Genomic DNA, 13,717 nt, shown 5'->3' on the forward strand with positions numbered 1-13,717 from the left:
CAGCCCATGCATCTCCCTGCCCCCCATGGTTACCGCCTATCAGGGTCAGCCCTGCCCGACCCTAAGGGTGGGTCAGGGTTGGATTTTTCTGACCTTGAGTCAAGATCGGGTTGGGCCTGGGTCCAGCTAAGGAGACTCATTGTTGGGCTCCGGTTTTAAAAGGCCCGGCCCAACCCGACCCTGTTGCTGCCCTAGGTATTTCGATAAATTTTCTATGTAGGATTTCACTATAAATTTGTAGCGAGGATTCTTTCTCTATAATGCAATCTGAAAGAGATGCATGGACGATCGGCTATAACCCTATTCTCAATTAATAATGAAACAGATCTCATCTCACCGTGGGCGTAGGCAATCTTGCCAAAGCACGTAAATCTTTGTGTGCGACTGTGTGATTGTTGTTTGTGATTTCCATTCTTTTCTGCATCGTTTTAGGTTATTGTTTTTCTATAGTTTTTTTAATTGTTGTCATGTATGGCTGTTTCTACTACAGGATATATACTTGGGAGAACTTCTTGGTGCATCAATCATGGCTGATTACAATCCTTATCTGAACCAAACCTTTCAAGTGAAGGCCATTAAAGTATTTGCTACAGGTGATGAATCCAAAGATGGACAAATTGAGATCGATGAAAAGCAAAGATCATCAGTGAAAATATTAGAAAGTGTAGACTTCATGGCATATTATAAAGACTTTGCAAATTTGCTTGGTCATAAAAATCAATCTGCTGTGATTGGTAGTTTCGATGAGCAAAAGAGAATATGGAGTTCACCACCAAACCAAACTAGGACCATTCACAAGATGTAAATTCTCTTTTCCAAAATGCTGTAATAGTTGTTGACATTGAAAGCAAAATTGTTGTTTTCTATTTAGTCTTTTAATTTCTAGTCATGCTCATCTCTCTAACTCTCTTACTATTAGCCTAGATTTCAAGGATTATACTGTCTAAAATATAAATTCTAGGATCCAAAACCAAAAGTTTTTTCTTCCCTTATTGGATTGTTAGCATTTTCCACCCCTTGTGTTTCGATTGACTGTCTCTTGTTGGTGATATGACAACTCTTAAAATATTTGTTCAAACGGGGTGCAGAGAGCTAAGTCAGCCCAACCTTAGTTCATTCTGGACCAATTTTGTGAATGCAATTCAAAATCTAAAATGCGTTACAGAATTTGATAAAATCAAATGTGTAACTTGTGGCCAAGATTTTGATGGTTAGGGAAGAGTTTTGACTTGATAGGAAAACAGCATGATCTATTATCCATCCAACGGAGTTAGAATCACTACATTGGTGCTCAACTAACACATGAGAGGAAAAAAAAATAATCCATTAGATGGACCATATGTTTGAGATGGACCACACGTTATGTACCAAGGGTGTTATATCTGCTCAACAGTAAATTTGATCAGATAGGACCTCCACATAAAAAATTAAAAAAATGATGCATTGCACATAAATGAGTTGTATCTTAATTTATGCGGAAAAACTAGGAAGGATAAAATAAAAAATGAACGTATTAAAACTGACTTGGGAGTTGCGTTGAGAGAATCGGATGAGATGTTATGGTCATGTTCAACGGAGGCCTAGAGACGCACAAGTAAGGGGGAGTGATATGATCACGATGGAAAAAACTAAAACAGTTATGTGCAGACCTAAAATGACCATAGGAGAGGTCATGAGGAAGGACATGCATAGTCTAGGTCTTGTGCCAAGTATGACCTCGGATAGAACTTATTGGAGTGCAAGGATCCATGTAATAGACCCCATTTAACTGAGATTCTCCTGACTTGTTGGGTAGTGTCTCTATCCTCTTAGCTCATTTTCATCTATCATTCTCCACTTCTCATTTGCTTTCTCATCACTCTTTTTACCTTAGTTTTTCCTTACTTTGTTTTATTAGGTTCTTAGTTTTTCCTTACTTTGTTTTATTAAGTTCTTAGTTTTTCCTTACTTTGTTTTATTAAGTTAGGATAAGACTGAGTTTGTTGTTGTATCTTAGTTCTTAACCCCGCCATGTAAAGCTTCTTCCCTTAATATTGCATAATTGGTAGTGGCTGGGAAAGGCCAAGGTGAAATTTGTCTAAGCCTTGAATGGGTTGGACCATTTGCACACCTGAGTCTGCAGAACAAGCTGGGCCTTCCAATAACACTCTTTCTAGTATCAGATCAGAATCTCAGTTTTGCCTCGGTATTAATTTAACTGATAATTAAACTTTCAAACAACAAAGTGCTTATCAGTTGTAGTCTAGATGGTAAGGATACTCATCTCTCACCTGAGAGATCTGTTATCATTGGTTTGCCTCAGCATTATTTAACTCATCCTTTTTAAGGGGTCGCAGCCAGAGCACCTTCTCCGTTGAGCAGTGGCTTGCCATGGATGCTCCGTCTTACCGGTTAACTGCCGTGCTTTATGGTTGCAGGCAGCCAAAGAAGAAGGGGAGTGGGGCTTTTGTTGTTGGGAAGAAGGAAGAGGTGGTGCATGGATCTTTGGAGTTCCAGTGACTACAACAGCAAGGCAACAAGGCCAGTCTTTATCAGATTGAACTGAGAAAATTGTTTCACATATGTTCTTATGAATGAAGTTTATCTCAAATGGTAATAACTAAAACAGTTTATGGTGCTTTCTCTAGTTAACAGAACGGGTTTCCATTACCTTACAAGACTTCATCCACTGTGATAAACTAATCTGAGAACTCACCGTTCGTGGAGCAAGTTACCGGTGTAAGATATCTGGAGAGTAGAACTCTGTGTGCTTTGACATATTGGAGAAGGGTAGTGTCTTTCACGTTTGCAACTCAATGTCGTCTCGAACAATTAGGCTCCATGGCAAAGAATATAGGGACCAATTGAGCTCTTGCAACTAATCAATGTAGGTGCCATCATTAAATTTAAGCTCCAAAAACTAGCTCCTTCAAGGATCTCAATGGTGTATTGTATTTATAAGCTTTCATGTCTCCCCAGAAAGCTATTCCTGTTACAGTAGGGAAGTCAAAGATGGTTCAATTAGTCTTTGCCATAACAAGGACACTAGTTTCTTCTCTCTGATACCATAGCCCTACTATAACCCAGTATAGAGTTTCAATATATTCACATCTGACTTGGTGATCTAATAGTTTAAATAGCAAGTGAATACAGTTTGGTGAGTTTGCTTCATGTTTTGTTCATTATAAAGCCTATGAGCAAGAAGTCTAGGAAGGGAACACACCAAGGTCAGTGATTTTCTAGGTCAAGAATGAACCAATTGAATGATTCTAGCACTTGACTATCAAAATACATCATTAGGGGTTATATATATTCGCATAAGGATTGCTCGACCAGATCATCTTGTGACAGAGATGTCTTCATTGAGACCCTCTGATCTTCCCCTCCTAGATGCCAGAATGGCACAAACAAGTAATAATTACAATCAAAAGTATCCTCCATGGAATTAAAATATAAAAAAGAGGACAAAGGGACAACCTATCCAAGCAAAAAGCCCAATTGTTGCTGACCAGAAGAACTCCCTGCTGATACTGTTGAAACTGGAACGACAATACAAGGATTTAGATTCAAAGTTTCAACAGAGCTCAATCTATTTTAGCCTGTGTTCATTAGACAAGAGAGGATGAAAGAGAAAAGAAGAATATTCTCGTAACGTATTTGGTTGGCTGGATTTCAAAATTTAAAAATGAAAAGTTCCAAATTCAGTGGAGCCCATCAAAATCTCATAATATAGACGGAAATAAAATTTGTTTAGGCAGAAAATTAATTTGGTAGTAGAAGAAAACATTTTTAACCATGAAAGTGACTGTTTTACCATTCAAAATTTCCTTTTCCCTTCCATTGTCGAATGAACACAGGTTTAGACATAAATACTTATGGGTGGGAAAAACTTATTTAAAGAAAAGACAAGTAGAGAACACACCAGTACAAGCAGATGAGGTTACCCCACCCATAGAGAATAGATGCCCAAGATGAACCAGTGAACCTGTAAACAAGAAGCCAAAGCAGAATCAAATATATAAGTGCACAGCAAAGCTGAGTTTGTCAATAAAGAAGCTTTTTGAAGTCTCTGTAACATTTAAACAAATTCGCCAGTTCCCAGTCTTGTTAGAGAATTGGACTCAAATCACAGGCAGAATCCTATCGCATGCATAAAACACATCCGGATTGATGTTATCCTTGAAAGCAATTGGATATGAACCCAAGTGAGTTAAATCTGATTCCACTAAATTGCATACCTACACTTCACTTTTCACACAATGTACTCAAGATTCATAAGAAAATGATAAACCCAAAATATAAAAAAACAACAACTCAGCCTTATCCAACTAAATGAGGTCCGCTACATCACTTACATGGATCCTTGCCCTCCAATCAGCTATATTCGAGGTCATACTTGATACAAGGCCTAGGCTATGCATGTCTTTCCTCACCACTTCTCCTAAGGTCGTTTTAGGTCTATCCCTGGCTCTTTTAGTTCCTTCAATCTGAATCAAATCGCTCTTCCGTACTGGAGCATCCAAAGGCCTCCGTTGAACATGGTCATGCCACCTCAAATGACTTTCTAGTAGCTTATCATGCAAATCAACTCTAATATGATCATTCCTTACTTTATCCTTCCTAATTTTGCCACTTATCCATCTCAACATCCTCATCTCCGCTACACTGAGTTTATCTATATGATGCTTCTTAACTACCCAACATTCTGCACCATACATCATAGCCGATCATATGACCATAGTTGTCACGGCGTCACGGCGATCCAAGTCGGTGGAAGGGTGTCACGTCGATATATCGACATGTCGCCCGCCATGGCGTTACCATGGCGAGCATGTCGACCATGTTTAATTTTTTATTTTCTGTATTTTTAATGTCATTTAGTATGCTATAATATATGTCCTATAACATCAAAAATCAACATGAAAGTGTACTACACTACTACTAATATACTATGCCACTATGGTTTAATTCATGAAAGTGTAACTAATATCCATTAGTGTATATGAAAGTATGAAAAATTGAAAATATAGATTAACCTATCAAATAATTGAAAGCAATAGTAAAAATCAAATGATAGGCTAACTTTTTCTTTGAAGCTTGATAGCAATAGTCTTTCTTTAGTGTATGTGATTTGGAGCAAAGCATCTAAGCTATTAAATGGTTTTAAAAAAAAATTTTAATCTAACTTTTATATGTACAAATATCGACCGATATGCCAACATATCGTGGTATGGCGTCCATGGCGACGCCATGGCGTCGCCATGGAAGCCATATCGAACGATATATTGACATCCACCATGGCGTAGCTCGATATGCCCCCTCTCCCAACGCCAGGACGCCATGGCGACGCCATGACAACTATGCATATGACTGTCTTATAAAATTTTCCTTTAAGTTCTAAAAGAATACGTCAATCACACAACACTACAGATGCACCTCTCCATTTTATCCATCCTATTTTAATTTTTTGTAAAACATCATCATCTATATCACCTTCTTTATTTATTATTGAGCCCAAATACCTAAAATAATCACTTTGTGGAATCTCCCTCTCATCAATTTTCACCACCTCAGTATCCGTCCTAGTGTAACTAAAATTACATACTATATACTCCGTCTTAGATCTACTTATCTTAAAACCTTTTGATTCCAAGGTTGATTTTCATAACTCCAACTTGGCACTAATCCATGTTTTTGTCTCATCCACCAAAACAATATCATCTACAAAAAGCATATCACAAGGAATCTCATCTTGAATGTCCCTGGTTAAATCATCCATGATAAGCGCAAACAAATAAGGGCTTAAAGTTGATCCTTGATGTAACCCAATTGTGATTGGAAATTCACTACCTTGACCCCCAGAAATATATAATGTATATATATATACAAGAAAAGTATCTCTGAGCCGCCAGGGTTTCCTACACCTTCTCATAGAGAATTTTTTATATGTTTTTTCTCTTTCCTGAAAAAAATTATGTTTAATTATTCTCTATTAGGGGGCGTAGGATACCCTAGTGGCTCAGAGAACCCTCGGCCTATATATATATATATTTATAGACATTTCCCTATTAGCATTTGCTTGTTTTAAAATTTTTCAAACTTATACAAATCTAGTACCTCACCCATTCTCTTTACCTATTTCACACATCACAACCTTCTTTTTTTCATCTTGTGGTTACATTGTAAAGTTTCTAATCGGCCAACATTTTTGTGCACCCAATTCATCCCCTCTTGGGTTGCCTTTGATGCAACAATGAGTACTTGTCAATTTTTGACTCCTTGATCTCATTATTTGATGGGTTTTTTTTTTCCCGATATCTAGTTTGGGCCAACAAGATGCCCAGAAATAGAAGCTTTCAAATTCTGATTAATCTAAAGGAGTCTAATGACTTTACTTCTCAGGGTCATTTTATCATACACATAGTTGACAACTTTGGATTCGAGAATTATTCATAAAGTCATAAAATTTGGAATAATTTGGGAATTATATGTTTATCTAAAAACATTTGGGCAAAAAAAAGATGTTAATTTTTAATATTTTGTAGTATGTATTTCACATTATCAATTAATTATCATGTGTGCATAACATACAAGTGATTTATGTTATGGAACCACTGATTGCAAGTGGGACTAATCTGATGGGGTCCAAATGATGCTATGCATTGAGACTACAACACACATGTCAACTGCTACTTAAAATCAAAATATAATCCTTCCAACACCAACAACCTTAAAAATACACCAATATTTAACGCCCACTAGGTATTAGTTTTGCAAGGGAGCCCAATTCTGTCATCTCAAAAGAAGTTCTACTTCTATTTCTATCCATTAGTCAGGTGGGCCGACATACCCCGCACTTTTTTTCCTCTCTTTCCTCCGCCCATTGTTTTTTTTATATATATTTTTTATTTCTTTCAGCTGATGATCTTCCACAGAGTTCCAATTCGACCCTCTTTTGTAGTCGAATCTATCTTTGCAAGCCCTTTCTCCATTGCCTCTTATCGTTTTCACTCTGTTCTGCGAAACTGTTGGTGTGCTTATCTTGTTTCTCATAGATCCTGAGCGAAAAGATCTTTAATTTGCAGGTGGGGTGATATTATGATGTAGATAAGTCACTTAAAGGGCTTATTTTAGTGGAAATAAGCATTGGGTTGGGTTATATATGTGTTGGGCTTTTGATCCCATGGGTTTACTTTGTAATTAACCAATTTAATATGCCTAAAATAGGGGTAGAAAGTAGGAAAACGGGATTTGCTTCATTAGTTTAGTTAGAGTCTTGTTTCGAGTCTTATTTCCTTTATTGTTCACTTTCCTAGTCAATTTAGGTTACCTTATTAGTTAAGGGTAGGGTTAGGCCTTTCTTTTTTAGTGTCTAAGTCTATTTTTGAGTCTTCTATATAAGTTTGTAAGGGAGGCCAGCATTATCTACGAATTTGATTAGTAAAATATTGACTTGAGCCTTTGTGAAATCCTGAGATAGGATGGGTGAGATGCCCAAGCTGAGATAGCCAACCCCACCTACCCTCATTCCATTCCCCATCCCCTTCCATCGATTATTGATCCTAAGCCCTAATTCTGCCCTAGCCGATCTCAAGAAACTCTACAAGTGTGCTGGAATTTCTTGTCAACAGATTGTCACATTGATTTCTAGAAGATTACCACAGTAAGATCATTGCTGCTTCAACAGGTTACAAATTTGTGGGGTTTTATTTGTTACATCAACCAAGGAAATTGTTCCCTCAATTGAGTTCCCATTGTTCTCTTGATTCCCTCATGATTTCTTGTTTATTGGAGGATTTTCTATTTGAACCTGCCTGGGATTAGACCCATTCTGGTTCTAGTCTTACATTATATTAGGTTCCTTTTCTTTTGAAATTTGTTTCTTGTTTCAGTAATCAGTTGATTTTCTCATCTGGGTCCACGATATTTTGGGTTTCCTAGTGGGTTTGTTTATGGGAGGTTTGAGGCATGGGATGTCCTGGGGAATTGGTTCCTGTAGTTGGGTTTTTGTTGACGTCCTGAAAGGGAGGGAGGATAAAAGGGAGAAAAGATGAGGATGAAGGAGGGGGATTAGTTGTGTCAAGCAAAGCTTGCTAGTCCATTGTGATATGGTATTCAGTCCCTACAGCATCTCCCTCAAGAAAGAGGGTGGAGCCTTAGCCTTACCCGAGTCACCAGTGAAGACCGAAGATGCTTGCAGCGGCAGAGCAGTGTAATTAAGGGTGACATAACAATTACTGAAAAGTAATGATCAAAAGTACCATTAATGTTTTATAAAAAGTCCTCATTCTCCTTCTAGAAGCTGACTACCCTAAAGTAATGGAAATGTTGCCTTGCATGTGTCTTCCACTAAGTGTAAAGTCAAAGCTGTTATAGTGCATTGTATAATTTTCTATAAGATTTTTGATAAACTTTTTGTAACAATGATATGAAAAGATACTAATGATGGTTAAGTTACTTGCAGTTATCTTACATATGAAGAACCAATAACAATAGATTTGGTGCAGTCCAGAAGCCCCAACCCTTCAAGGTTTTAAAGCTAAACTGTAGGTGAGGACAATAGGAAAGAACAGTGAAAATTCAGTTGATTATGGTTCTGGTTATATGATCTGATAAAAGAATACCAGCATCGGAGATGGCAAATAAGTTAGAACATCAGTTAAATCAATTGGACAAAGTATGGCAAGAAAGGCAGATTATGGCCTCACTAATCTGATGACCCTGGAAATTGGGTTGTGTGGACCTCTAAATAGGATCAAACTGCCCTCAGTGTCAGAAATCTCCTGAGATATTAAAGACGCGACCAGAACAGGTAACCCTGATTTGGTGTGAAACAGGGACTGACAGCGGGGGTTTAATGGTGGTATTCAGAAAAGTACGTTAACAGAAAATCATGGAAGTAGTTTGAGGTAGAACAGGAAACTTTAAGAGAGAATAGAGATAAAATAGTACACTGAAATCAGGTTCCAAAAGAGAGCATAGTTGAAGAGTAGGTGCTAGGACTACAGAAGAATAAGGTAGTCAACCAGAATCGAGAAGAGTAGAAATCAGCTCATTCAAACAGGCCATGACCCTGGGATTTCAACCAAAACTCCACTGAATTTCCATCCAACCGAAATTCCCATACATTTTTAAAAAACAAAATATATGCATTACAAAGCTGATATGACCCATTACTAAAGACAAGCAGACCCTCAAACTTTTATTCCTAGCAGGATCGAAATTAGAAACTTTGAAAAATTCCAAAACTTGGGAACTAAAGAATACGAAAATAGATACAACCCAAAATAGCAACTTAACATGGACCAAAATCAGCTTAAATCTCTTAAATGAAAAATAAAATTAAAAACTCTATACAATTTTGTGTACCTAAATACTGCCCGTGAAATTGGCCCTTCAAAACATCCATTTACAGCAAATAACCCAAAATCAAACAGCCCATATAACCAATTGAGGCCTTGAAATTAGGCATAATCAGGCCCAGTTGACCTGGGCTGGCTGCATTAAGAATGGTTTCAGAAACCAGCATTTGACTTGGTTTAGAATCATGCACTAGGAAAAAAAAGATATTCTGTTTAGCATCTAAGACAGGCTGTATCTCAAACTCCCTATTTCCAATTTTATGAAATTTTGCCAACTCAACAGCCAACAAATGCATTCTTTCACCCCATCAGTTTTCATCCACATTGCCTAATTATATTCGACGGATCAAATCCAGGTGAATCACGCGGACAAATGTACACCATTATTCCACAAAATTAATCAGTCCTCCATCCAATATCTGCACAACCCAGCTTTTTGTCTGATTTGGCCATTACAGCCTCCTAGCTTTGAGGCTTTACCTTTTCATTGTTGTAATTCCCATATTTAGTTTTTTTCGTTGAAATTCATAGTCAGCTATTAATAAGAAGAATCTATATTCTGTCTTCTAAAATATAGTCAAAGAAATTCCTAAGTCTTTCTCCCAAATATCTCTGGAGTATATTTTTCAAAGACAGAAAACTAATCCCTTAACCCAGGGTATCCTTTAGTTTAATTTTTATGTGGCAGTAGAACAGTCACAGTATTGCAAAAAAGAGGAATAAACAAGAACAAACATCATTAGCTATTTGAGGTTAGGGCAAAGAAAATTGAGTTTGAGAGGACTAAAAATATTACCACATGAGATCACGAATGAAGAGTGCACGTGGGAGCATAAGACCATTTCCAATCATGCCAAGCAACATTGAGAAAGCTGACAGGCCTTTGATGTTATCTGGATTCAGAAGATTTGTCCACTGAAAAGGAAGCAACATTCTTGGTTATAAGACCATAATTAAATAGTATAAATGTTTGATCCTTCAATATTTTATTTGTAAATTACCATCTGTGCAATTGGCATCCACATGAAGAGTAGTGTGGCAGTCCATCCAGATATAGATCCAACAAATTTCACACCTTTCTCGGAGAGTTTTCCAGTTCGTGCCTGCAAGCCATGGTGCTGCGAGATCAGAAAAATACCTTCTTCTTTTTTTTGAAAAGGCAAGTATACTTATATTAATGAAAATAAAGAAAGCAAGCTGTACACTCGGGAACTATGCAATTGCATGGTCCACAGTGGACTCTCCACCAAAACAGCACAACAGCTGGAAACCAAGCTCTTTGCCTTCTCAGATACTCTAACAAGCCAAGGAAAAACCATAGCCAAAGCAAAGAGAAAATTGATCCAGATTCTATCCAGCATGTTAAAAATGTAATGGGCTCTCACAGGAATTGAATTATTCTTCCAGATGGGACCCTCGTGGAAAATTTTACTTTTTTATTTTTTCATGATTATTTCTTCTACCATTCCATACAAGCAACGGTAGAGGAGGTTAAGAGTGAAAATGTGACTGGCCTCAACTTCAAGCACAAAATGTAACCAGACAATGATGTCTATGCTATTACCCCACATTCTTAACCATCCAAAATCTTACACTATATCAGAATTTACATGGTCAACCAATAGATGCTATTATTGAGACTTGTACATGTGTGCACAGTTCTAGCAGGTGACAGTTTTTTTTTTTTCCGCATTTTCCCTCTTGATGATCATAGTCGTACTGATTTCTAAAAGGGAATAATCTTGTATTCACGGCTTCTTATGAGTTATAACCATGGGAGAAGTGGTGATAGATATGTATGGCTTTCGGTTAACAAGAAATTGCTTCAAAATAAAGTTGGACAGCAAAACAGGATACATGTAGCTGCTCCCATTTAGTCGGAATAATGCGTAACTGAGTTAAATTCAGTATTCACAGGGCACATTCTAGCTCAATATCGGCCAGCAGAAGTCTTAATGGCAGAAGTGGGCAGAATGATCTATACATGAAACTTGTAGTTTGCTGACTCAGCTTCGCAATGCAACTGTAATTGCGTCAATCCTACTCTGGATGAGGGAGATACGGGCATTTCCGTACGATCACTCGAAACAGCCAAGGAGTTCGACAAAATGCCTCAAAGAATTACACCTCACACTAAGATGTCTTGATGCATGGGAAATGGTGTGGGCCCCACAAGAAGTACACCTTACATTCCTTTTTTTTTTTCTTCTCATTTTGCCCCTAATTCTTCTGCTGGCTTGGATATGTTATCTTTACTAAATGCTTCTTTGTACTCCAAGCTCAATTTTAAGGTAACTATACACATTCCACTAGATAAATATGTCTCAGTTCTTATTCAAAGATCACTGAAGAACAAATTTGCATACTTCCAAATTTTTGTCCATCATTTCCATTGATAGGGAATCAGTTAAAAAATAGAATAGAAGCTAAGAAATTCTTGGGAAATTAAAGTGATAAAAGTATGTCATAGGTATATAGACAAAATTCTATGATCCAGAACTAGCAATACCTTTTCTCTTATCTCATACCCAAATCAAGTTTGCAGGTCACATGATCAGTTAAATTAGGTAGCTGGAAGCCTGGAACCATGATTGATTAAACCAACATAACTGAAAGAAGAACAACATAGCCCAAGAAGTATGAAACTCACCATAACAACAGCCACAATAGCCAAAGCACAGGCAATTGTCCCAGGCAAAATGCTATTTGGAATGAAAGGAACAAAGGTCGACCATATAACCTACATCCAGATTCCATAATAGGCAAGCTCATGAAAAATTCTTACAATAATTAAATTCCAAGGACCAAATTAGTTCCAAGAAGCTCTCTGGACTCACTTGGGGAAGTACGGAAAGTCCACCTACAGTAATGAAATCTTCCCAGAGCCTCCAGACTGCATCGTTAAGCAAGTTGAAGTAATACATAAAATTCACAATGAGACCGAAAAAAATAACAATAGATGTCACCACAAAATGTGGCAGAGGCATTGCTTCGGCCATTGCAAGCGTAACAAGCACCGCATAAATAGAAACAACTCCCAAAGTCTGAACCACAACCACCTCCTTCTCCCTCTTCTTCGCGAAATACGAAAGCAGAGACAAATTCCCCAGCAAACCAGTCAACATGCCCTGCATCCAAGAAAAAAACTCACTTTCAGAAAATCTCAAGATTCTCACACAAACTCTTCACAGAACCAATCAATCAAATTAACTAACCAGCCATGGAACCGCAAAGAGGGCTGATTTGTTTCCCGCCAAAAGATTCCGAACATTGAGAACGATCTGAGGCAATTGCAGTAAGAGGAACGGGATATTCGCTGCTCCAGCAAACTTGGCAGACCACAAATCCCATTCCTCATAGCTTTTTGTAATGTTTTGTAGCTTCTCTGAACCCTGAAAAGCAGAAACCGAGAATGAATTACAAGGCTTCATCCAAAAAAAACAGGTGAATTGAGTAACGGTCACTTTAACTGTCATTACCTGGTTCGAAGAGTAGGGGACGTTCGATTCTAGGGCGAAACTCGGTTTGAATCGATGGTGACGAGAACGGAGAAGTGGAGAGTTGAGGAGCAATAGATTCAGATTTTTGGAGTTATGCACAGAGGGGAAGGAGATAGAGGAAGGTTTTAGAGGTGAGGAAGGGACCGTCAATGGGTTGTTGGAGGTTCTGGAATGGCTGGAAGTTGGAGCCTTGACCAGCAAGGGCAGCACAGATGCTGCCATCGCTTTGTTGGAGGGAGAGAGAGAGAGAGTTAGATACACAGGTCAGGGACACACAAGATGCAAAGAAATAGAGAGGAAGAGCCACTAAGGAGACAGAAGGTGGCAAAGGGACACTTGTTGGGGGGAGTGTCTCAGAGACTCAAATCTCGAGATGACAGTCAGGGCGTATATAGTATATAGAAGCTGCGGCACAAGCACGGTAACAGACGTTGAGATGAGAAAGATCTGAAAAGCAAGTTACGAAAAAAGGTTGTAGAGATTTGAGCTGATGCATCGGATCACGTTAAGGGATGGTGTGAATCAAATATAACATTTTTTTTTTTAAAAAAAAACATCTAAAGTCCTTTTTCACGTCCACATCATGTGGGTTTTGTACTAACAGTCACTCACTCTTCTTCCTTACTACGTGGATCGTATGGCTATGTTTGGTTGAATGAAAATTAAAAAAAAAATTGCAATAGAAAAAAAATCTTGCTTTTTATAAAAATAAAAAATTAATTAATTAATATTTCATAAGGGAAGGTTTTTATGCGAGTCCGGGTCCTCTATCGTAGGGTGTGCTGGTGGCACACCGAGCTTCAGTTGTGCCATAAGATGTGTATTGCACACCCTACAATATGGTTGAGGATTTTTATTGTTTTTGTGCATTGTGCC

General features: G+C 37.9%; 2 protein-coding genes across 2 annotated transcripts in view; one reads left to right on the forward strand and one right to left on the reverse strand.

The window, feature by feature from the left end:
* LOC122646269 overlaps positions 1-13,717 on the forward strand; it is a 39,200-nt gene that overhangs the window by 21,024 nt on the left and 4,459 nt on the right. Inside the window, exons 12-13 of the mRNA XM_043839791.1 lie at positions 491-825; positions 8,962-8,968. Coding sequence (XP_043695726.1) covers positions 491-805 — 315 coding nt within the window. The 3' untranslated portion in view covers positions 806-825; positions 8,962-8,968. The remainder of the gene's footprint in view (positions 1-490; positions 826-8,961; positions 8,969-13,717) is intronic.
* Positions 2,515-13,078, reverse strand: LOC122646270 (maltose excess protein 1-like, chloroplastic). Its single transcript, XM_043839792.1, has 9 exons — positions 12,821-13,078; positions 12,557-12,733; positions 12,179-12,469; positions 11,992-12,081; positions 10,343-10,444; positions 10,138-10,256; positions 3,902-3,964; positions 3,457-3,518; positions 2,515-2,968 (listed from the first exon to the last, which is right to left on the reverse strand). Exons 1-9 carry the CDS (start codon positions 13,061-13,063, stop codon positions 2,886-2,888), a joined length of 1,230 nt encoding a protein of 409 aa, XP_043695727.1. The 5' UTR covers positions 13,064-13,078; the 3' UTR covers positions 2,515-2,885.

Source organism: Telopea speciosissima, chromosome 11 (assembly GCF_018873765.1).
Source record: "Telopea speciosissima isolate NSW1024214 ecotype Mountain lineage chromosome 11, Tspe_v1, whole genome shotgun sequence".
In the NCBI taxonomy this organism is placed as follows: Eukaryota; Viridiplantae; Streptophyta; class Magnoliopsida; order Proteales; family Proteaceae; genus Telopea; species Telopea speciosissima.

Excerpts from the sequence above, each read along its gene's own strand:
- LOC122646270 (XM_043839792.1), bottom strand. The coding sequence starts at position 13,063 with ATGGCAGCATCTGTGCTGCCCTTGCTGGTCAAGGCTCCAACTTCCAGC. Across the intron at positions 12,734-12,820 it reads TCCCCTACTCTTCGAACCAG|GGTTCAGAGAAGCTACAAAA; the intron begins GTAATGACAGTT and ends TCTGCTTTTCAG. Across the intron at positions 2,969-3,456 it reads TGGGCTTTTTGCTTGGATAG|GAATAGCTTTCTGGGGAGAC; the intron begins GTTGTCCCTTTG and ends CTACTGTAACAG.